At 48.9% G+C, this 23,496-nt stretch overlaps 2 protein-coding genes across 4 annotated transcripts; one reads left to right on the top strand and one right to left on the bottom strand.

The window, feature by feature from the left end:
• Positions 1-1,367: 1,367 nt before the first annotated feature.
• On the bottom strand, positions 1,368-11,742 carry CHMP7 (charged multivesicular body protein 7). Of its 3 annotated transcripts, XM_030464196.1 has the most exons (11): positions 11,354-11,715; positions 10,158-10,332; positions 8,952-9,137; positions 7,369-7,502; positions 6,922-6,970; positions 6,123-6,242; positions 5,747-5,845; positions 5,424-5,484; positions 3,804-3,968; positions 2,952-3,021; positions 1,368-2,832 (listed from the first exon to the last, which is right to left on the bottom strand). In XM_030464196.1, exons 1-10 carry the CDS (start codon positions 11,641-11,643, stop codon positions 2,957-2,959), a joined length of 1,344 nt encoding a protein of 447 aa, XP_030320056.1. In that variant the 5' UTR covers positions 11,644-11,715; the 3' UTR covers positions 1,368-2,832; positions 2,952-2,956. The 3 variants fall into 3 exon arrangements, with proteins under 3 accessions (XP_030320056.1, XP_030320058.1, XP_030320055.1); XM_030464198.1 differs by having other exon boundaries at positions 1,368-3,021; positions 3,804-3,965; positions 11,354-11,742; XM_030464195.1 differs by having other exon boundaries at positions 1,368-3,021.
• A 1,894-nt stretch (positions 11,743-13,636) lies between these two features.
• On the top strand, positions 13,637-21,491 carry LOC115599536. Its single transcript, XM_030464006.1, has 2 exons — positions 13,637-13,889; positions 20,413-21,491. Exon 2 carries the CDS (start codon positions 20,429-20,431, stop codon positions 21,413-21,415), a length of 987 nt encoding a protein of 328 aa, XP_030319866.1. The 5' UTR covers positions 13,637-13,889; positions 20,413-20,428; the 3' UTR covers positions 21,416-21,491.
• The last annotated feature ends 2,005 nt before the right edge of the window (positions 21,492-23,496 follow it).

The following is a 23,496-nucleotide window of genomic DNA, read 5'->3' as shown; positions in this document are numbered from 1 at the left end:
GCACATTGCTGGCTCATGGTCATCTTCTTGTCTACCAGGACCCCCAGGTCTCTTTCACCTCCACTGCTCTCCAGCAGGTCAGCCCCCAACCTATACTGGGCCATCGTGTTGTTCTTCCCCAAATGCAAAACTCTACACTTCCCCTTGTTGAATTTCATCATGTTTCTCTCTGCCCAACTCTCCAGCCTGTCTAAGTCTCTCTGAATGGCAGCACAGCCTTCTGGTGTGTCAGCCACTCCTCCCAGCTTAGTGTCATCAGCAAACTTGCTGAGGGTACATTCTATACCCTCATCCAAGTCCTTGATGAAGATATTGAACAACACTGGTCCCAGTACCGACCCCTGAGGGACTCCACTGGTCACACACCTCCAACCAGATTCTGCCCCATTGACTACAACTCTCTGACTCCTTCCTTTCAACCAGTTCCTGATCCACCTCACTACCTGATCACCAAACCCATATTTGATCAACTTATCTACAAGGATGCTGTGAGAGACGGTGTCAAATGCTTTACTGAAATCAAGATAAAAAAAAAGTCTGGATAGGAAAGGAGAAACAAGTGGTAAACAGATTTTTAAGAAAAGATCCAGAGCCTCCAGAAAACCTTCCCAGAGCTGCAAAGTGGCAGCATTAAGATAAGCACAAAAATAAACCCCCAAACTTCCCCTTCTGAACCTGTCCCAGCAAAAAAGAAAACAAACAAACCAAACCAGCAGCTCAGATCAAACCTTGCCAGAGGGAAAACAAGTTCAACACCCTGCAAATTCAAAGCTTATTTCAGGCTGCTCAGTATCAGAGGGATGTAAGAGTCATTTGTGTTCAGCAGTTTATAAATCAGGTGACTTCCCTGAGATTGTTTTTAGACAGGAAAAAACAGCACTAACCTCCTCCAGTGCTTCATCACCACTGGAACAAAACCTGTCCCAGAATAAAGCTCACAACCTGTAGAAAAGTACAAAAAGAAAGGTTCAGCTCAGAGATCTGATTTGCTGGCACAGTGTGAGCCTTAAAAACTCCACAATGCTGGAAAAGAAGGGGAGTGAGAAGCTGAAGGAAAAGCAGTGAGAGGCAGGAAATCAGCACAGGCTACTTGGGGAAAAACAAGAAATAAATAATGTTTTAAACTCTTTTTGAATGCAGAGAAAAGACTCAGAGAAGCCCAAGTCTACTGCAGGAGTTTCTGAGTTTGTTTTTTGAAAGAAACCCCAAAATCTACTTTCAGCAGAGCAGTTTTACAGCTGCAGAAGCACAGCTGGAACAGCACTAAACCTGGCAGTGATCTGTGGCCCAGAGAAAAGAAGAGGAGGCACCACAAGGGATTCCCAGTTCCTCCCCTCCCCTTTATTACACAGAGGCAGAAACCACAGTGGTTTTTCTCCCATTTACTTACAAATCAAAGGAATACAGAGCTTCAAGTCATTTCACATCATTTCCATGTGCAGCCTGGATAAACTCTCAGCTGGTTACAGCTCCTCTGGCAGGAGTCTGCACCCTCAGAACAAAGTGACCAAAAAAAAGAAGCCAAGGCAGCACCCAAGTGACACCTCTCATTTCCTCCCCTCTCCTCTGGGGTTAAAAAGCTGGGGCTGCACTCATTTATTTTGTTTTTTTTCCCTAAAATGTACTGCTCAGCCAAGCTGCATCCAGCTCAGTCCAGGAGGCAGTGGAGGAAATGAATGGTGGCAAAACATTCAAGTCAAGGAGAGGAGGATTGGTTCTACATCACCAGGGAGTTAAATCACTCCCCTGCCCACACACAGGCTCTGGGGAGCAGAAAACCCAGTGAATAAGAGCACATTCCTCCCCTGCAAGAGTTCATTTCTTTGCAGGAGGCAGCAGGCTTTCTGCTCTTCCATGTGCATAATAAAAAAGGGACCTGCAAAAGGTGGCAGTTGCACTTCTGAGGGGTGAAAGTGGCCTCGAAAAGCCACCTCCTGTTGCTGTGCTTGCTGGGTTCTGCATTAGGAACCTTCAGAGGGTTTTGTTTGGGGGCTTTCTGGTAATTTGGGGAATTGCAGCATCAAGACTGAAGGCAGAGTCAAGGTTGTGGGATGAAACCATCCTCTCAAAGGAAAGCTGAAGTGCTTCTCTGCCTTCTCTCTCCCCAAATCACTGGGGTGAGAGCTCACAGCTGATCACCCAGCAGCTCCCAAGAAGTTTTGGGGTGCTGGAAAGCCAGCAAACAGCTCAAATCTCAAGGTAGAGGAAGCAGAAAGTTCTGTGGTAGTGACTGCAAGGCTTCAGCACAGCAAGCAGTGCAAGAAACTCCTTCAATTTCAAATCTTTTGCAGGTCTCCCTTTTAAGGCCTTCGTGTTGTTACAGAAAGAGGAATTGATTTATTTATTGTCTTGTGCTTGCAATTGCTGCCCTCTAGAGCAACAGCATCTCCTACAATCCAGAAATTACAGTGTCTGCCTGTGCAGGACCTTGCAAAATACAGACAGGGAGGGACAGAACTATCAAGAGGTGCTTAAGCTTGCTGCAGGGAAGTACCATCCTTGACCTAAGTTATGTGCCAAGTGTTTTAAACAACCACACAAAGAGCCAAATGTTGAGCAACTGCAATCTTGCTGCAACTCAGATTCTCAACATCAGCAAAAGGAAAAGAAAATAAATTAAAACCAAAACAAAAAAACCCGAGCACTGTTATGGACACAGAAGAGTTTTATCTTCACTGGGCAGAATTGTGTTCCCAGAAGGGAAGACTGGATGTTCCAGAGGGATTTGGGATCACAAGTCAACTTTAGACCAGTGCAGATGTTGGCACAGAGATGAGAGACACCAGTTGGGGCCAGTTCCAGAGTGGATTGTCATGGCAGGAGATCCTGTTGCTGAGCAAAGTGATATCCAGGAAGAATTGGGGGAATGTGACCCAAATCCTCAGAAGTTCCAGTCTTTAATTAAGGAACTTTAAGACAACTTCTCCAGCTGCAGCAACAGGACACTGTTGGGTCTTTAAAGATTCAGTCCCAGAGCTGTTTTGGGTTCAGAGGAAGCAGAGGGAGTCTTCTGTGCCAAATCTAGAAAGAAAATTGCAACAGCAAGAGATCAGTTTTCATCAGTAAGAGGAATTAGATCAGCAATGTCCACAGTTAAAGTTCAGAGCACCTCAGGGCTTTGATATTCAATTTCATCCTCTTGGAAACACACACCTCGTGTCTGCTGGGATGCTGAGCATCCTTCTGCTCTGAAACTTGAGAATATCAGGTGCCCAGAGGGGAAGAAAAGCACAGAATTGGACAGCCCTGCCTGTTTTTAAACTACCAGATTCCTGAAAGGAAAAATTCAAGTCTATTTACCTCTGTCCAAGACAGGTCTAGGGCAAACCCAGCATGCAGTCCAAGCCCATAAGCTGTGGTTACTAAAATAAAGTGTGTTGTTACTAACTAAAGACTAGTTTAGTACTAGTTTAATGCAGAAATCACCCCTCTAACACCTGGTGAGCATTCTAGCACAGAGAAACAGCTGCATACCAACAGGGATGAAAGTGCTGGTCCTGCTCTATCACTATTAAGATCCCCCCAAAAAACCCCACTGCCTGGCTTTGTACAATGATGCAAAATAATTAGGCCAAGCACTTGCTCACTCTTCAAGCCTTCAGCTTTCCTGGCAAGAGGTCCAGGCAGAATTTTTAGTCCAATGAAGAGTCAGGTGGTGAAAGGAGCTGGCAGGGAAACTGGGAGGGCTGACATTCAAAGCATGCAGCTGGGGGTGGGAAGGAATCTGGCTCTGTTCTGCTGAACATCTTTCTTTTTGCAAAGCTGTCCCATGGCTCCTGAGAGCAGCTTGCTGACATCCCTACCTCCATCAGAAACAGAGAGCTTCTCCAATTCAGCTTCCAGCTCAGCATCAGAAATGGGGGGGTTCAGCTCCTTCTGGGGCACAGGAGGCAGCTCTGCAGGCTCCTTAGCTGAGTCCTGGAGGAGACTGTCCAGCTCCTTCTCCAGTTCCTCAGTGTCCATCTCTGCTGATCAAAGAAAACACTCAAGTTCCAAGCAGAATTAACCAGCATCTTTTCCAGCCCAAGTTTGACAGAGGTTTTATTACTCCCATCCATCCTTCCTTAAGAGTAAGGAACCCCCTGTGCTGCTTCCAGAGGTGAAAATTTAGGAGATCTTCCTTTAGAAGCCTTTGTGCTGAGGCACCTCAGAGCAAGCAAACATTTCAGCAGAGACAAACAAGCTGCAGCAGCACACAGCAGCCCAGAGGAAAAAAAAAAAAGATCAGCACTTCAACAACAAAGCAGCAGCCACTCCAAAAATAGATTTCAATCAACAGGGGCACAACTCTGAACTGAAATCCAGCAGCACTTTGAGACTGTAAAAATTTGGAGATGCTCAAGTGCCAGTTCCCAGTGTCAGGGAACTCCTTGTCAGGCACAGGGAGCAACAGCCTGGGTGTTTCATAGAATCATAGGATGGGCTGGGTTGGAAGGGACCTCAGAGCTCATCAAGTCCAACCCTTGATCCACTCCTGCTGCAGTTCCCAGCCCATGGCACTCAGTGCCACATCCAGGCTCTTTGGAAAGATCTCCAGACACGGAGAATCCACTCCTTCCCTGGGCAGCCCATTCCAATGCCTGATCACCCTCTCCAGAAAGAAATTCTTTCTCATCTCCAACCTAAACCTCCCCTGGCACAACTTGAGACCCTGCCCTCTTGTCTTGCTGAGAGTTGCCTGGGAAAAGAGCCCAACCCCCCCCTGGCTCCAACCTCCTTTCAGGGAGTTGCAGAGAGTGATGAGGTCTCCCCTGAGCCTCCTCTTCTCCAGCCTCAACACCCCCAGCTCCCTCAGCCCTTCCTCACAGCAATTCTGCTGGATCCCTTCACAGCCTCCTTGCTCTTCTCTGCACCTTGCTGCCTTGCTCTTCTCTGCCTTGCTCCAGCACCTCAAGCTCCTTCCTGAACTTCCTCAGGGGCCCAGAACTGGACACAGGACTCAAGCTGTGGCCTCCCCAGAGCTGAGCACAGGGGCAGAATCCCTTCCCTGGACCTGCTGGTGACGCTGTTTCTGATACAGGCCAGGATGCCATTGGCCTTCTTGGCCACCTGGGCACACTGCTGCCTCCTCTTCAGCTTCCTGGCAATCCCAGCTCCCTTTCTGCCACTCTGTGCCCAGCCTGGAGCTCCCCATGGGGTTGTTGTGGCCAAAGTGCAGGACCCGGCACTTGGAATGTTGAACCTCATCCCCTTGGGATCATCCCAACTCTCCAGTCTGTCCAGGTCCCTCTGCAGAGCCCTCCTGCCTTCCAGCTGATCCACACTCCCCCCAGCTTGGTGTCATCTGCAAAAGTGTTTCAGCTTCTCCTGCCAGGAAGGAGGATGAGGCACATCCCTGGGGAGGGAGCAGGGAAGGTTCTGCAGCACAGAGGGCCAGCAGTGACAAGAGCAAATGACCAAAGGATGAAAACCCCAAAGCATACCTAAACCATTGATCCCCACACCAGCCAGAGTCTGGGCTACTTCATCTTGGGTATCACAAAGCTGAGGAAAAAAAGAGACAGAACTTAATACAGAATATAAGGAAATGTGTGTCTTACTAGAGCCTCCTATGTCAAAAGTAGAAATAACAAAGAATAAACAAACAAAAACATTCCAAACGTTGACTTAAAGGCAGCAGGAGCAAAAGAGACTCCCAACATGACTGGTTTTTCACTCCTGAAAGCAGCAACATGGCAGAATATGAAAGGTGCTGCTACACTTGCTTGTTTATAGAGATTTATTTAGGTTACTCTTATTTCAGTACCTCTTGTATCTGATCCACCAGGTTCTCTGCCTTCTCCACAGTAACATCCTTCATAGACAGCTTCAGAGCTCCCACACCAGCCTGATAGGCATTAAATACCTTTAAAAACAAAAAAAAAAAGGAGAAAGCTGCACAATGCTAACTAAAACCAAACACCAGGCAGTCCAAGCTGCTCTTAGCCAAGCAGGATCCTGAGAAATATTAGCAAGAAGCCAAACAAGTTGGTTCAGAACAAGACCCCAAGCTCAGACTTGCTGTTTCTTAGAGAAAAAAATCAAATTTTCTCAGAGAGGAGTTCTGACAAGGAGGTAAAGCAGCAGGGATGAGAAGAGCTGGGCTCCAGGGAGAAAGGAGAAGCCAAAAGGGACACAGTTACCATCTGGTCAGTCTGGGAGGCATAAATACGATCCAGGATCCCCTGCACTGCATCCAGCTTGGAATGCAGCTCCTCGATGCGCCGCTCCGTCCTGCGCTTGGACTTGAGGCACCTCAGGGCCTGGAGACAGGAGAGACAAAGTGGGATCAGCCCAGGCAGCAGCCAAGGAGCTGCAAAAACCCCCAAATAAACAACCAAACAAAAAATAAAAATAAAGCAATCCCTGTGCAGCGAGGCACAGAGACCCCAGAGTGACTTGAAGAGTTTTTAAATGGTTTTTCCTTGGATTTCCTTTCTTTCCTGTTCTCCTGACTTTCCTTTTCTCCTGACCTTCCTTTTCTGAGTTTCCTGTTCTCCTGACTTTCCTTTTCTCCTGAGCTTCCTGTTCTCCTGAGCTTCCTGTTCTCCTGAGCTTCCTGTTCTCCTGAGCTTCCTGTTCTCCTGAGCTTCCTGTTCTCCTGAGCTTCCTGTTCTCCTGAGCTTCCTGTTCTCCTGAGCTTCCTGTTCTCCTGAGCTTCCTGTTCTCCTTTCCTCTTCTCATGACTTTCCTCTCCTCCTGACTTTCCTCTCCTCCTGACTTTCCTCTCCTCCTGACTTTCCTCTCCTCCTGACTTTCCTCTCCTCCTGACTTTCCTCTTCTCCTGACCTCACTCTGGACAAAGCTTCCCTGATTGCCACCACTTTTGGCCCCAGAAATACCCCCTCAAAACATCTAAATCCAAGTCCCCAAGGCCTCACCCTGCTCCTTATCACAAGCCACTTGAAGCTGTAGCTCCCTCCCCAGTGGAGCAGCACTTACCAGTTGTTTTTTCCCAGCTTTACAAGCACTCCTGGCATCCTCTTTACACCTGCCCAGATAAAACAAGGAAGAAGTTCATCCCTTTGCCAGCAGTGCTCATTTTCCAGCTCAGCAAAACACCCTGGCTTGCTCTTAACAAGTGAGTAACAATGCATGCCAGCCACAACCACCCTTCAGCTGGTGTTGCTCCTCTGAATGAGTCCTTGAGCACATTCCAAAGCTTTCCCAACACTTCTGACACCCATTTAGTGCTCTTTGTTTGCATGGGGGGGAGGGAACAAAACAGTGGGAAACCTGCCCTGCCCCATGACTACAATGTTTAGGGAAGGGTGGTTGACTTTCTAAGAAAGCAGCTTGGTTCTCTAAGTGTGTCAGAGGAACACAAGAGTTGTACAGCACACAGGGATGTTCTTCCCACCCAAATTCCCACCCTTCCCCCAAATTTACTTCTCTGCTTCCTGGGAAAGGGACTCCACCTTCTGTGACAGCAGCTGCTCACTCTGCATCAGTTGGTAGACCCCAATGTCCACATCATTCATGGGGGAGACTTTGGCATGAAGACCCCGGGCAAACTTCACAATCTAAAGAGAGAGACAGAGAGAGAGAACCAGATCCTTCAGCTGCTCTCCAGAATCTGCCACTCTGAGAGAAAAAAAATGCTTTGAAGCCTTTTAGCAGTGCTGAGGATACCCAATATTGAAGCTGAGGGGACCAAGGGACATCAGTGAGAGAAGAAAAAGCCTTCATGGGGCAGCCTGAAGGGTTAAAGCTGTTGTGAGGAGTGTTCCAGAACTGAGCTGTGCACTGCAGGCAGATGTGGCAGCTTAGAGGGAAGTGCCTGCACCTCTGTGCTTGCTGTCAGCAACCTCCTCCCAGCAAAGGAACACTGATTCCAGAGGTGTGGAATGGTTTTTAATGTGGAAATAGGGAGCAGACAACTGGGGCAGCCACCTGTTTTCTAGCTGCTAAATTACACTGCAAATGTTTGATGGAGGAGAAGAAGAACCTGGTATGCAAGGCAGAGGATTTGATCTCCTCTCTAACCAGGCTGGGATACATAGAATTGACTTTTCCAATGAAAGGATGAATCCCAGAATCATTGGGGATGGAAAGCACCTCTGGGATCATCCAATCCAACCCTTGATCCACTCCTGCTGCAGTTCCCAGCCCATGGCACTCAGTGCCACATCCAGGCTCTTTGGAAAGATCTCCAGACACGGAGAATCCACTCCTTCCCTGGGCAGCCCATTCCAATGCCTGATCACCCTCTCTGGGAAGGATTTTTTCCTGATCTCCAACTTAAACCTCCCCTGGTAGAGCTTATCCCATTCCCTTTTGTCTGACTGATAGAGCCCAACCCCCCCTGGCTCCAACCTCCTTTCAGGGAGTTGCAGAGAGTGATGAGGTCTCCCCTGAGCCTCCTCTTCTCCAGCCTCAACACCCCCAGCTCCCTCAGCCCTTCCTCACAGCAATTCTGCTGGATCCCTTCACAGCCTCCTTGCTCTTCTCTGCACCTGCTCCAGCACCTCAAGCTCCTTCCTGAACTTCCTGAGCTGAGGGCCCAGAACTGGACACAGGACTCAAGCTGTGGCCTCCCCAGAGCTGAGCACAGGGGCAGAATCCCTTCCCTGGACCTGCTGGCCACGCTCTTCCTGAGCCAGCCCAGGATGCCCTTGGAATTCTTGGCCACCTGGGCACACTGCTGCCTCCTCTTCAGCTTCCTGGCAATCCCAGCTCCCTTTCTGCCACTCTGTGCCCAGCCTGGAGCTCCCCATGGGGTTGTTGTGTTGAACCTCATCCCATTGGGACCATCCCAACTCTCCAGCTCCTTCTGCAGAGCCTTCCAGCTGATCCACACTCCCCCCAAACTCTGCAAATTTATTAATTGTGGACTCAACCCCCTCATCTAAATCCTCAGTGAAGCCATGAAACAGAACTGGGCCCAGTTAGCCAGCAAAGTATTGCTTCCAGCCAGATGAAATGCAAGAGAGGGGTTATACCACCCAAAAGCAGTCACCTTTAGCCTGTACCTTCTCTCCATTCTGTTCCAGGATTGTGACTCTCTTTTCCTTTTGCAGCTGGAGCAGCAGCAGGTAGAAGGTCCTTTCATCTGGACAAACATTGGCACAGAGGGAACGAAGCTCTGAGAGGGCAACCACGGGGTGGGAAGAGAGCCCCGAGTTCTGATAGAGGCGATAAACTTCCTCTGCCTTCTCCTGAAAGGAAGAGCTCCAGGTGAGGAGTTTACAGAGGATTCTTCACTCCTTTCCCAACAATTCCCAATTCCACACCTTCTGCCTCCCATACACCCAGGGGGAAAAGCTGGAGGCATCACATTTGGGCTGGAGATTTTAAGAAGGAGCAGTAAAGCCCAAAGCAATGAGGAGGGGTTAAAAACAGAAGGGGAAATGGGGCAGTTTCCCCACCAAAAAAGCCACAATCCTCATGCAAATGCTCCAGAACTATAAAAAAAAAAAAGCAGCCACTTGGCCCCCTCTGCACTTTGGAAGTCTGGAAATCCTGTCCTGAAAGTCCCCACCCTGAAAATCCAATAAATCCTTTGGTTTGCTTCACTGCACTCAGCATTCACGTGGGGGAAGGAAAAAAAAAGGAAAATTTTCCCTCTTTTCAGGTGAAAAATAATTCCTTCCACCCAGCCCCAGCTTCCAAACCAAGGCTTGGGGTTTTCCTGCTTTTCCCAAAAGGTTTCTCTGTGAAAAAGGGCTGTGAAATACCCCCTGGAAGGCAAGGAGCTGCAAAGAAAAGAGCAGAGCTCACAACCTCTCAGCTTTCTGCTGCATTCAGACCCCACTGGGGTTGATTTTTACCCCAAAAATGCTCCCAACAAGCTGAAAGCAGGGAGAGTCCTAAGTGAAAGCAGCTTTTCCCAACACCCAGCAGAGCCAGCAACTCCTGGCTCACCCTTTTCTCCCTAATAGATGGCTCTACAAGCTCCTCTCCTGTTTATCAACTCACCCCTGAGATTTCCACCTCTCCCAGCACCCCACTTCCCTTTCTTTTTTTCCTGAAAGCCAGTGAGAGGTCATTTACCTCAGTTTCAAGGAATATAACATAAATATAAACTCTTTCTTTCCTCCAAGTCACCCCATCCACCTCTCCACAAGCTTTTAAACACCTCAGGAGGTGTTTCAGTCCCTGCCTCTCCTTGCTAGGCACATCAATGAATTCTTCTGGTGCTGCAAAACCTGGAGAAAGGTCCCCAAAAAACCACTCACCTGAAGCAGCTCCACATAAATCAAAACTTCTTCCTCCTCGGGTATTTTGCTGTCACCCAGCACACTGGAGAGAGTCCACTTCAGGGGTTTCAGAATGAAAACTCCCACCCCCCAGGAGATCCAGCTGCTGTCTACACTGGCCATGAAATCTGATTCCCTCTGCAGCTTCCCACGTCTGGGAAAAAAAAAAAAATAATAATTAGGGATCAGTTTGGACCAGTCCTGAACCTTTCCTTCCCCTGGCAGCCAGCATGGAGAATTATTAAGAGAAACATTGCTCCTAGGGGGAGGGGGGAAGTGCACAGAAGTCTCCACTCCCCCCGGGTTTCCTCTGAGCACAAAAAGCTTTTGTTTGCTGGTTTTGGTTTGGTTTGGAGGTTTGGTTTCACTCTTCCTGACTGAAACTGAACAGGAAGCAAACAACAACGGGACTGGTGGGAAGGTTGAGTTTCTAGAGGGGATGGCTGAGCCTTTCAGAATGCTTCACTTATTTCTTTCATTACAAACACAGATATTTGAATTTATATCTTACAGACACAGCCAGGTAATGCTGTTATCAGGGGTGGGAGGAGGCATCAGCCCCAGGCTCTTAATTTCTCAACACAAAACCTCCTCTCAGCCCCAGGGAGAGCTCTTCTGACTCCTCTCCCACTGAACCACAGAACTGTCAGGGTTGGAAGGGACCTTTCAGATCAGTCAGTTCCAACCCACCACATCAGCTCCTTAAAACCTTCCAGGGATGGATGGGGCTTTCACCCCCTCCCTGGGCAACCTGTGCCAGGGTCTCAGCACCCTCATGGTGAAGAATTCCTTCCTAATATTTAATCTAAACCTCTCCTCCTCTAGTTTGAATCCATTCCCGTGTCCCATCACTCCCTGACATCACAAAAAAACCCCTCCCCAGCTTTCCTGTAGCCCCTTTCAGACACTGAAAGGCCACATTAAGGTCTCCTTGGAGCCAAACTGAACACCCCCAACTCTCCCCGTGCCTTCTCCCTGCTCCATCCCTCCCATCACCCTCACAGCCCTTCCCTGGAGACCCTCCAACCCTTCCACCTCCCTTTTTCCAACAAACATCCCCACACAAACCTCTCTTTGCCCAAAATCCCCCTTTCCCTCCCCCTTTCCTCCCCCTTCCAGCCCCCGCGGCCTCCTCAGCCCCTCACAGCCCCGACCCCCCCCAGACCCCCCAGTACCTCAGGAGCTCCCGGAGGACGGTACCGAGGCCGAGGGGGAGGCTCCCGCGGCGTTCGAAGCTTTGTTGGAGTTCCCTCAGGCAGGTTCGGATCACCCCTCTCCGGCGGCCTCGGCTCAGTACCAACCCGACCCAGAAAGCCATCTTGCTGTCCCACTCGGTGCTGTTCACCTCGCGGCTCTGCTTAAAAGCCGAAAAAAGAAAAGCCATGCGTTCGTCGTCCGTTTCCCATTCCGGGGGTAAATCCTCCGCCAGGGCCGGACCAGGCGGGACCCATCCCGGCTTCAACATCTACGCCAGACCCCGGCTCCGCCCGCGGCCTCCGCCCGCCCGGGACCCTCCTGAGGGGAGACGCGAACAGCGCATGCGCACCCCCACCTCACACCCCCCCCCCCCCCTCCTTTGTGTGCATTGGGCTGTCCCACCCCCCCCTCCTTCTCTCAATGGTTCAGCCCAGAGCACCCTTGGGTCCCTCTGAGGTGGGGGGGACACACATGCACCCCCCCCCACTTGTTCGTATTGGGCCATCCCCCCCCCCTTTCTTCTCTCAGTGGTTCAGCCCAGAGCACCCTTGGGTCCCTCAGAGGTGGGGGGGACGCTCACCCCCCCTCGTTTGTTCGTATTGGGCCATCCCCCTCCCCTTTCTTCTCTCAGTGGTTCAGCCCAGAGCACCCTTGGGATCCTCTGAGGGGGGGGGGACACGCACGCACCCCCTCAACCCCCCCTCATTGGTTCGTATTGGGCCATCCCCCCCCCTTTCTTCTCTCAATGGTTCAGCCCAGAGCACCCATGGGTCCCTCTGAGGGGGGGGCACACGCACCCCCTCACCCCCCCCTCATTTGTTCCTATTGGGTCGCCCCGCTCCTCACCCCCCCTTCTTCTCGCAGTAGTACAACCCAGAGCCCTCCCGAGACCCCCCCCTTGAGCGTATTGGGCCGTCCCACCCCCCCCCTTTCTTCTCTCAATGGTTCAGCCCAGAACACCCTTGGGTCCCTCTGAGGGGGGGACGCGCACCCTCCCCTCCTATTTGCGCATTGGGTCGTCCCACCCCCCCTTTCTTCTCTCAGTGGTTCAGCCCAGAGCACCCTTGGGTCTCTCAGAGGTGGGGGGGACGCGCAGCCCCCCCCTCTTTTTGCGCATTGGGCTGTCCCACCCCTCACCCCCCCTCTCGCTCTCAATGGTACAGCCCAGACCCCTCTTGGGACCCTCTGACGCGCCTGGGACCCTCCAACAAAGAAGGGGGGGGGGGCCGCGCACCCACCCCATATTTGTTCGTATTGGGCCATCCCCCCTCTACCTTCTTCTCTCAGTGATTCAGCCCAGAGCCCCTTTGGGTCGCTCTGAGGGGGGGGAAACACTCACCCACCCCCCTCTTTGTGTGTATTGGGTCGCCCCGCTCCTCACCCCCCCCCCGCTCCTTCTGGCATTGGTACAGCCCAGCGCCGCCTTCCCAGCGTGCACCGCGCGGTTGCCTCAGGGGAGGCGCGGTCGGTGCGGGGTTGTTCGGGTCCTTGTTCTGCTCCTTCCCGCCCTAAATCTGACCCCAAAATGATCCCTTCCTCGGCTCCTGATGACGCCATCGGGGGTGAGGTCACGGCGGGTGATGTCATGTGTGCGGAATGGGACCTGGGCTGCCTCATGCTGGAGGCTTTGGGTCTGCTCTGCCGGGCTCTACCTCCCGCCAGGCTTTGGGGCCTGCCGGGGTTTTCCCCTCCGCACCCTCAGGGGGAGAGCAGCCGAGAGGGTGCCTGGCAAAACACCCAGAAATCGGCGCTTTTTTTGTGCTTCTGTCTGCACAAGGTTAAAAGGGAGAGCAGCTGAGAGGGTGCCTGGCAAAACCACCCAGAAATTAGCTTTTTTCTGTGCTCTTCTCTGCACAAAGTTAAAAGGGAGAGCAGCTGAGTGGGTGCCTGGCAAAACACCCAGAAATCGGCGCTTTTTTTGTGCTTCTGTCTGCACAAGGTTAAAAGGGAGAGCAGCTGAGTGGGTGCCTGGCAAAACCACCCAGAAGTTGACTTTTATTCGGTGCTGAAGGTTAAAAGGGCGAGGGGCTGCGTTGCCTCAGGTCTTCCCGTGTGAGGGGCTGAGTTACAACCAAGCCGTTGGCATTTTAATTTATTTACTTACTGTCTATTCCTCTCCTAGCCCAGGCAGGCACAGAGCCCCCCCCCCCCCCCCCTCCCTGGGGCTTTGAGTGGGTGTGGAGCACGCAGGGAAGTGAATCCTCAAGGTCCAAAGGTCCCAGCTTGGAGATCCTTCATCCTCCTGGGGCCCTGCACCCCCAAAACCACCCCTGCTTGATAGCCCCGTGCCAGAAATCTGGGGAAAAGAGCCCTGGTGCTGCCCCAGGGTGGCTCCAGAGGGAGTCGTGTCTCAGCTTCCTCTTCTTTTACACTTTATTTGTTGTTTTTTTCCTCCCATGTGACAGCACCAGTGCCTTCACTGCCCCCAGGGGCCTCAGGTGAAAGTCAGGATGCAGGAGAGGAGTGAGGACTTTTCTTCAGTCTAGAGAAATGTTTGCAGAGCAAAACTCAACGGTACTAAAAAAAACAAATAAAAAGGGGGTTGGGGAGAGGCAAGAGCAGTTGCTGAGGCAGAGCTGCCAAATTCTGGGTGTTTCTCTGTCACCCCCTGTGCTGGTTTTTTGCAGAACCAGGAGAGACTCCAAACATGGGGCTGGGGGGCTCTGTCCCTACTGGGGGGGGGACTCAGAGTCGAGTGTAACCCCAGAGTCACCGTTTTGCCCCCACCTTTCATTCCAAGGATTTCCTTCCCAGAGCTGGGAAGTTGCTGGGGGGGCTGCAATGTCCTCAGCCACCACCACGGGGCTTTTTTTTGGGGTGTTTTCCATGGAGATCATTCCTGCCACCACCTGGGGGGCATTGCCACAGGGATTTAAAAGCCAGCACCGAGTTTTGGTGCCCCCCCCTCCCCTTTACCCCCCTTTTTGACTTTCTTTCCCCATGGCCCTGAATTTTGCTGCCCCCTCCCTCCCCTTCACCCCCTTTTTGTCTTTTTTCCTCATGGCCCCAAATTTTGGTGCCCCCCCCCTCACCCTTTTTGTCTTTTTTCCCCATGGCCCCAAACTTTGGTGCCCCCTCCCTCACCCTTTTTGCTGCCCCCCTCCCCTTCACCCCCTTTTTTACTTCTTTCCCCACGGCCCCGAATTTTGCTGCCCCCCCCTCACCTTTTTTGCTGCCCCCCCCTCACCCTTTATGTCTTTTTTCCCCATGGCCCCAAACTTTGGTGCCACCCCCCTCACCCTTTTTGCTGCCCCCCTCCCCTTCACCCCCTTTTTGCCTTTTTCCCCCAAAGCCCCAAATTTTGGTACCCCCCCCCTCACCTGTTTTGCTGCCCCCCCCTCACCCTTTTTGTCTTTTTTCCCCATGGCCCCAAACTTTGGTGCCCCCCCCCTCACCCCCTTTTTCTCTTCTTCCCCTGTGGCCCCAAATTTTGGGGCCCCCCCCTCACCCTTTTTGCAGCCCCCTTCCCCTTCACCCCCTTTTTGCCTTTTTCCCCATGGCCCTGAATTTTGCTGCCCTCCCCTCCTCACCCTTTTTGGTGCCCCCCCCTCACCCTTTTTGTCTTTTTTCCCCATGGCCCCAAACTTGGGTGACCCCCCCCTCACCCCCTTTTTCTCTTCTTTCCCTGTGGCCCCGAATTTTGCTGCCCCCCCCTTCACCCTTTTTGGTGCCCCCCCCTCACCCTTTATGTCTTTTTTCCCCATGGCCCCAAACTTTGGTGCCACCCCCCTCCCCTTTTTTGCTGCCCCCCTCCCCTTCACCCCCTTTTTGGCTTTTTTTCCCCCAAGGCCCCCAATTTTGTTGCCCCCCCCCTCACCCTTTTTGCTGCCCCCCTCCCCTTTACCCCCTTTTTGGCTTTTTTCCCCATGCCCCCCCACCCCCTTTTTGCCTTCTTCTCCATGGCCCCAAACTTTGGTGCCCCCTCCCTCACCCTTTTTGTTACCCCCCCCCCCTTCACCCCCCTTTTTGCCTTTTTCCCCTGTGGCCCCAATTTTTTTGCCCCCCCCCCATCACTCTTTCTGGTGCCCCCCTCCCCTTTACCCCCTTTTTGCCTTTTTTCCCCATGGCCCCAAATTTTGGTACCCCCCCCCCTCACCCTTTTTGTCTTTTTACCCCATGGCCCCAAACTTTGGTGCCCCCCCCCCCCTCACCCTTTTTGCAGCCCCCCTCCCCTTCACCCCCTTTTACCTTTTTTCCCCATGGTCCACAGTTTTGCTGCCCCCCCCCCCCCTCACTGCCTTTTTGTCTTTTTTCCCTGTGGCCCCGAATTTTGGTGCCCCCCCCCTCACCCTTTTTGTTACCCCCCCCCTTCACCCCCTTTTTCTCTTCTTTCCCTGTGGCCCCGAATTTTGTTGCCCCCCCCCTCACCCTTTTTGCTGCCCCCCTCCCCTTTACCCCCTTTTTGCCTTTTTTCCCCATGCCCCCCCACCCCCTTTTTGCCTTCTTCTCCATGGCCCCAAACTTTGGTGCCCCCTCCCTCACCCTTTTTGGTGCCCCCCCTCTCACCCTTTTTGCCTTTTTTCCCCATGACCCCCAATTTCCCTGCCCCCCCCCCTCACTCTTTTTGGCTTTTTTCCCCGTGGCCTCTGCAGCTTTTTCACCACCCCCCTCCCTCCTTTGACATCAGGAGGTGACTCAGCCGAGTTATTTTTATCTCCTGCTGGAATTTTAGCTTAATCCTTTCAGTGCTAAACCCCCAAAAACGTCGCTAAAACCATCCCAACCCCCCCAAAAACAAAACAAAACAAAACCCGAGGAACTGGGGGCTCCTCTGCCAAAAAACCCCCCCTGGGCTCCTCCCTGCCCGAAGAGGGGAGGGGACAGCAAAGCAAAGGCGGCCTCGGGAGCAGCAAAAGAACCGCTCGGGGCTGTGTTTATCCACCTGAGGAAATCGGCCTTGAACTCCTGGGCTGCAGAGTCACATGCTGAGAGGGGGGGGAAAAAGAACCCATCAGGCTGCTGGTGTTGCCTCCTGCTCCGGAGGAGAAAAATAAATCCCCACCGTGGGGAAAAAAATTGGGCTTTGAGCTAGGAAATGATCTATTGGGTGAAAAAATTGGGGTTTCAGGTGTTGTAAGGGAAAGATTTGAGGTATCCTTTGTTGTCCAGCCCCCAAAAAATAATCTTTAATATTATTTGATAGCTGTAAAGCTGTCACCTGTAAAATTCAAGCTATAAAATGATTTATTGGGTGAAAAATTTGGGGTTTGAGGTGTTTTAAGGGAAAGATTTGAGGCATCTTTTGCTGTCCAGCCCCCCCAAAATAATCTTTAATATTATTTGATAGCTGTAAAGCTGACAGCTATAAAATTCAAGGTATAAAACTGCTTTATATATATTTATATCATATATCAAATGATAGATTGGGTGAAGAATTTGGGCTTTGAGGTGTTGTAGGGGAAAGATTTGAGGTATCCTTTGCTGTCCAGCCCCCCCAAAATAATTTTTAATATTATTTGATAACTGTAAAGCTGTCAGCCATAAAATTCAAGCTATAAAATGATTTATTGGGTGAAAAATTTGGGGTTTGAGGTGTTGTAGGGGAAAGATTTGAGGCATCCTTTGCTGTCCAGCTCCCCCAAAATAATTTTTAATTTGATTTGATAGCTGTAAAGCTGTCAGCTGTAAAATTCAAGCTATAAAATGATAGATTGGGTGAAAAATTTGGGGTTTGAGGTGTTTTAAGGGAAAGATTTGAGGCATCTTTTGCTGTCCAGACCCCCCAAAATGATTTTTAATTTGATTTGATAGTATAAAGCTATCAGCTATAAAATTCAAGCTATAGAATTGCTTTATATATATATTTATATCATATATAAAATGATATTTGGGCTTTGAGATTTTTAGGGGAAAGATTTGAGGCATCTTTTGCTGTCCAGCCCCCCCAAAAATAATCTTTAATATTATTTGATAGCTGTAAAGCTGTCACCTGTAAAATTCAAGCTATAAAACTGCTTTATATATATTTATACCATATATCAAATGATAGATTGGGTGAAAAAATTGGGGTTTGAGGTGTTGTAGGGGAAAGATTTGAGGTATCCTTTGTTGTCCAGTATCCCCAAAATAATTTTTAATTTGATTTGATAGCTGTAAAGCTATCAGCTATAAAATTCAAGCTATAAAATGATTTATTGGGTGAAAAATTTGGGGTTTGAGGTGTTGTAAGGGAAAGATTTGAGGCATCTTTTGCTGTCCAGCCCCCCAAAATAATCTTTAATATTATTTGATAACTGTAAAGCTGTCAGCTATAAAATTCAAGTTATAAAATTGATTATATATATTTATATCATATATAAAATGATAGATTGGCTGAAGAATTTGGGCTTTGAGGTGTTGTAGGGGAAAGATTTAGGGCATCTTTTGCTGTCCAGCCCCCCCAAAATAATTTTTAATATTATTTGATAACTGTAAAGCTGTCACCTATAAAATTCAAGCTATAAAATGATTTATTGGGTGAAAAATTTGGGGTTTGAGGTGTTGTAGGGGAAAGATTTGAGGCATCTTTTGCTGTCCAGCCCCCCCAAAATAATTTTTAATTTGATTTGATAATATAAAGCTATCAGCTGTAAAATTCAAGCTATAAAACTGCTTTATATATATATTTATATCATATATAAAATGATATTTGGGCTTTGAGATTTTTAAAGGAAAGATTTGAGGCATCTTTTGCTGTCCAGACCCCCCAAAAATAATCTTTAATATTATTTGATAGCTGTAAAGCTGTCACCTATAAAATTCAAGCTATAAAATGATTTATTGGGTGAAAAATTTGGCCTTTGAGGTGTTGTAAGGGAAAGAGTTGAGGCATCTTTTGCTGTCCAGACCCCCTCCAAAATAATCTTTAATATTATTTGATAACTGTAAAGCTGTCACCTGTAAAATTCAAGCTATAAAATTGATTATATATATTTATATCATGTATAAAATGATAGATTGGCTGAAGAATTTGGGGTTTGAGGTGTTGTAGGGGAAAGATTCAGGGCATTTTTTGCTGTCCAGTCCCCCCAAAATAATTTTTAATTTGATTTGATAGCTATAAAGCTATCAGCTATAAAAATCAAGCTATGAAATTGCTTTATATATATATTTATATCATATATAAAATGATATTTGGGCTTTGAGATTTTTAAAGGAAAGATTTGAGGCATCTTTTGCTGTCCAGACCCCCCAAAAATAATCTTTAATATTATTTGATAGCTGTAAAGCTGTCAGCTATAAAATTCAAGGTATAAAACTGCTTTATATATATTTATATCATATATAAAATGATATATTGGCTGAAGAATTTGGGGTTTGAGGTGTTGTAGGGGAAAGATTCAGGGCATCTTTTGCTGTCCAGCCCCCCCAAAATAATTTTTAATATTATTTGATAGCTGTAAAGCTGTCACCTATAAAATTCAAGCTATAAAATGATTTATTGGGTGAAAAATTTGGGGTTTGAGGTGTTGTAGGGGAAAGATTTGAGGCATCCTTTGCTGTCCAGCTCCCCCAAAATAATTTTTAATTTGATTTGATAACTGTAAAGCTGTCAGCTATAAAATTCAAGCTATAAAATGATTTATTGGGTGAAAAATTTGGGGTTTGAGGTGTTTTAAGGGAAAGATTTGAGGCATCTTTTGCTGTCCAGCCCCCCCAAAAATATTTTTTAATTTGATTTGATAGCTGTAAAGCTGTCAGCAATAAAATTCAAGCTATAGAATTGCTTTATATATATATTTATATCATATATAAAATGATATTTGGGCTTTGAGATTTTTAAAGGAAAGATTTGAGGCATCTTTTGCTCTCCAGCCCCCCAAAAATAATCTTTAATATTATTTGATAGCTGTAAAGCTGTCACCTATAAAATTCAAGCTATAAAATGATTTATTGGGTGAAAAATTTGGGGTTTGAGGTGTTTTAAGGGAAAGATTTGAGGTATCCTTTGCTGTCCAGCCCCCCAAAAATAATCTTTAATATTATTTGATAGCTGTAAAGCTGTCAGCTATAAAAATCAAGCTGTAAAATGATAGATTGGCTGAAGAATTTGGGGTTTGAGGTGTTGTAGGGGAAAGATTCAGGGCATTTTTTGCTGTCCAGTCCCCCCAAAATAATTTTTAATTTGATTTGATAGCTATAAAGCTATCAGCTGTAAAATTCAAGCTATGAAATTGCTTTATATATATATTTATATCATATATAAAATGATATTTGGGCTTTGAGATTTTTAGGGGAAAGATTTGAGGCATCTTTTGCTGTCCAGACCCCCCAAAATAATCTTTAATATTATTTGATAGCTGTAAAGCTGTCAGCTATAAAATTCAAGCTATAAAATGATAGATTGGGTGAAAAATTTGGGGTTTGAGGTGTTGTAAGGGAAAGATTTGAGGCATCTTTTGCTGTCCAGCCCCCCAAAATAATCTTTAATATTATTTGATAACTGTAAAGCTGTCAGCCATAAAATTCAAGTTATAAAATTGATTATATATATTTATATCATATATAAAATGATAGATTGGCTGAAGAATTTGGGCTTTGAGGTGTTGTAGGGGAAAGATTCAGGGCATCTTTTGCTGTCCAGACCCCCCAAAATAATTTTTAATTTGATTTGATAGTATAAAGCTATCAGCTATAAAAATCAAGCTATAAAACTGCTTTATATATATATTTATATCATATATAAAATGATATTTGGGCTTTGAGATTTTTAAAGGAAAGATTTGAGGCATCTTTTGCTGTCCAGCCCCCCAGAATAATTTTTAATATTATTTGATAGCTGTAAAGCTGTCACCTATAAAATTCAAGCTATAAAATGATTTATTGGGTGAAAAATTTGGGGTTTGAGGTGTTTTAAGGGAAAGATTTGAGGTATCCTTTGCTGTCTAATTTTTAATTTGATTTTGCAGCTCTGCAGGAGACCCAGGAGCAGCTCAGCTCCTTCCCTGTGTGTGTGGCCAGGGCTGGGGTTGGTCCGTGCAGGCAGGAGGTGGCTCTGCACTTCCCAAGCAGCTCCAAGCTTTTTTTAGGAGTTTTTATCATCCAGTCTTCTCCTTAGGGGCATTGAGCTTGGCATGGGACTCCCCAGGGCTGAGCAGGGAGATGGATTTGGGGATAAAATCCATCATTTCAAGCCTCAGACCTTGCCAAGCCAGATTCCTCCAGATTCCAAGGTTCTGCTCCAGATTCCAAGGTTCTGCTCCACACTCCAAGGTTCTGCTCCACACTCCAAGTATCTCCTCCAGATTCCAAGGTTCTCCTCCAGATTCCAAGGTTCTGCTCCAGACTCCCAAGGTTCTGCTCCACACTCCAAGGTTCTCCTCCAGATTCCAAGGTTCTGCTCCAAACTCCCAAGGTTCTGGTCCAGACTCCAAGGTTCTGCTCCACACTCCAAGGTTCTGCTCCAAACTCCAAGGTTCTCCTCCAGACTCCAAGGTTCTGCTCCGGATTCCAAGGTTCTGCTCCAGATTCCAAGGTTCTCCTCCAGATTCCAAGGTTCTGCTCCAAACTCCCAAGGTTCTGGTCCAGACTCCAAGGTTCTGCTCCACACTCCAAGGTTCTGCTCCAAACTCCAAGGTTCTCCTCCAGATTCCAAGGTTCTGCTCCAGACTCCAAGGTTCTGCTCCACACTCCAAGGTTCTGCTCCAGACTCCAAGGTTCTCCTCCAGATTCCAAGGTTTTCCTCCAGATTCCAGGCTTCTGCTCCAGACTCCAAGGTTCTGCTCCGGATTCCAAGGTTCTGCTCCGGATTCCAAGGTTCTGCTCCAGACTCCAAGGTTCTGCTCCAGATTCCAAGCAGGCAGGTGCCTTGGTTTGGATACAGAACCTGGGGCTTTAGCTCAAGAATCCTCAACATCCTCACCCCTCTCCTTCATCCCAGAATTCCTTTAAAATCCTGGTTTAAGGGGAGGAGAGAGAAGGAAGCAGGGAAAGGAGGAGATGTTGGTTTGGGCTCCACATTTGGAGTTTCCACTCACTGGGCTGGAAGGGGAAGGAAATGTCCAACCCTTTTCCCAGCAGCTGCAGGCTTGGAGAGGGGGAATGTGCCCTGGGAAAGGTGAAGGAGGGAATCCCAACTCCTCAATCCCAAAGATAAAAGTGGGGATGGGAGAGAGGACAAAAATCTGAGCAGCTCTCTGCAGCAGGGGGGAAACTGAGGCACTGGGTGGTTTACTCCCTCTTCCCCATGGATGGAGGGGGAATTGAGTTCTGTTTTATGAAGTTCCCAGTTCTTCCAAGACTTTTCCCATCCCCTTTTTGTCACCTGCCAGTTAGGTGACAAATTAATTATCTACAGGGGGGGTGGAGGTCAAAAATCGGGGCAGCTTCAGGAGCCTCCCAGGCAGCAAAGAGCTGAGGAAAAAAAAATAAAATATCCTGAGGCACCTCCAGGCTCCCCGGGGAGCTCTGAGGAGCTGAGTTAAAAGCCAAACCCTCTGGAAAGGGAGATTAGAGCCACCCCCAGCTCCTGAAAAGCCAAATGATTTGTCAGGACATGGAGATTCCTCAGGTCTGAACTGCCTCAGGGAGGTTAAACACGAACCTGATAACACCCCCGGGGCCTTTGGGTTTCCCCTTTGGGCTCCAATTTCCTTTCATGGGGAGGGAGAGAAAAGCCCAAACCTCATTTTATTCCTTCCCCACAGAGCTGCAGGTGGAAAGGGTGGGATTGAACATCCCCAAATCCACGGGGGATCCCTTCCTTTGCTCCTCAGTGCTTCATTTTTTCTCCTCAATGCTTCTTCCCCCCCCTCTGTGCTCCCACTTGGGTTCTGCTGGGGGGGTCCTGGTTCTGGGGGTGAGTTGGGTGGCAGAGATAAGGAACGGGTGCTGGCTGGGTGATAACCACACACTCACCACTTTTTTTTTCTCCTCCCTCCTCCCCCTGAAAGCCTTAAATGGAAACAACATGCCCGGGGTGGAAATTCCTGCTTGGCTGGTGAATGATCCCACCCCTTGGGATCGATGAGCTGAGGAATGCTGAGGATCAGCTGGAAGGCAGGAGGGCTCTGCAGAGGGACCTGGAGAGACTGGAGAGTTGGGATGATCCCAAGGGGATGAGGTTCAACATTCCAAGTGCCGGGTCCTGCACTTTGGCCACAACAACCCCATGGGGAGCTCCAGGCTGGGCACAGAGTGGCAGAAAGGGAGCTGGGATTGCCAGGAAGCTGAACATGAGCCAGCAGTGTGCCCAGGTGGCCAAGAATTCCAAGGGCATCCTGGGCTGGCTCAGGAAGAGCGTGGCCAGCAGGTCCAGGGAAGGGATTCTGCCCCTGTGCTCAGCTCTGGGGAGGCCACAGCTTGAGTCCTGTGTCCAGTTCTGGGCCCCTCAGGAAGTTCAGGAAGGAGCTTGAGGTGCTGGAGCAGGTGCAGAGAAGAGCAAGGAGGCTGTGAAGGGATCCAGCAGAATTGCTGTGAGGAAGGGCTGAGGGAGCTGGGGGTGTTGAGGCTGGAGAAGAGGAGGCTCAGGGAAGACCTCATCACTCTCTGCAACTCCCTGAAAGGAGGTTGGAGCCAGGGGGGGGGTTGGGCTCTTTTCCCAGGCAACTCTCAGCAAGACAAGAGGGCAGGGTCTCAAGTTGTGCCAGGGGAGGTTTAGGTTGGAGATGAGAAAGAATTTCTTTCTGGAGAGGGTGATCAGGCATTGGAATGGGCTGCCCAGGGAAGGAGTGGATTCTCCGTGTCTGGAGATCTTTCCAAAGAGCCTGGATGTGGCACTGAGTGCCATGGGCTGGGAACTGCAGCAGGAGTGGATCAAGGGTTGGACTTGATGAGCTCTGAGCTCCCTTCCAACCCAGCCCATCCTATGAATGGGAGAGGGGGAGCATCCCCAGGCCAAGGAGAAAGCTGCTGTTGTTTGGGTAGAAAAATTCTCCCTTTGTGGTTTCTCCCTTACTCCAGTCTGTAAAGGTGGAGGGGAAAAGATTATGGGGGTTTTTTTGGGTGGGCAGGAGGAGGTCCTGGGGTGTCTGAAGAGATAAAATGTGGTATAAATTAAAGGGCAAAGTGGGAAATCTCACCATGTCCCTCATCCAGCCTCCTCCCCTCTGGATTTGTTCCCTAAAAGATGGGGTTTGGGGTTTTTCTGGAGAGTGGACAGTCCAGGTTCTTCCCCATCCTGCTGAATATGCAGAAAATTCAG

This window comes from Calypte anna, chromosome 22, assembly GCF_003957555.1.
Source record: "Calypte anna isolate BGI_N300 chromosome 22, bCalAnn1_v1.p, whole genome shotgun sequence".
Classification (NCBI taxonomy): domain Eukaryota; kingdom Metazoa; phylum Chordata; class Aves; order Apodiformes; family Trochilidae; genus Calypte; species Calypte anna.
This window is presented reverse-complemented; position numbering and strand designations above follow the sequence as displayed.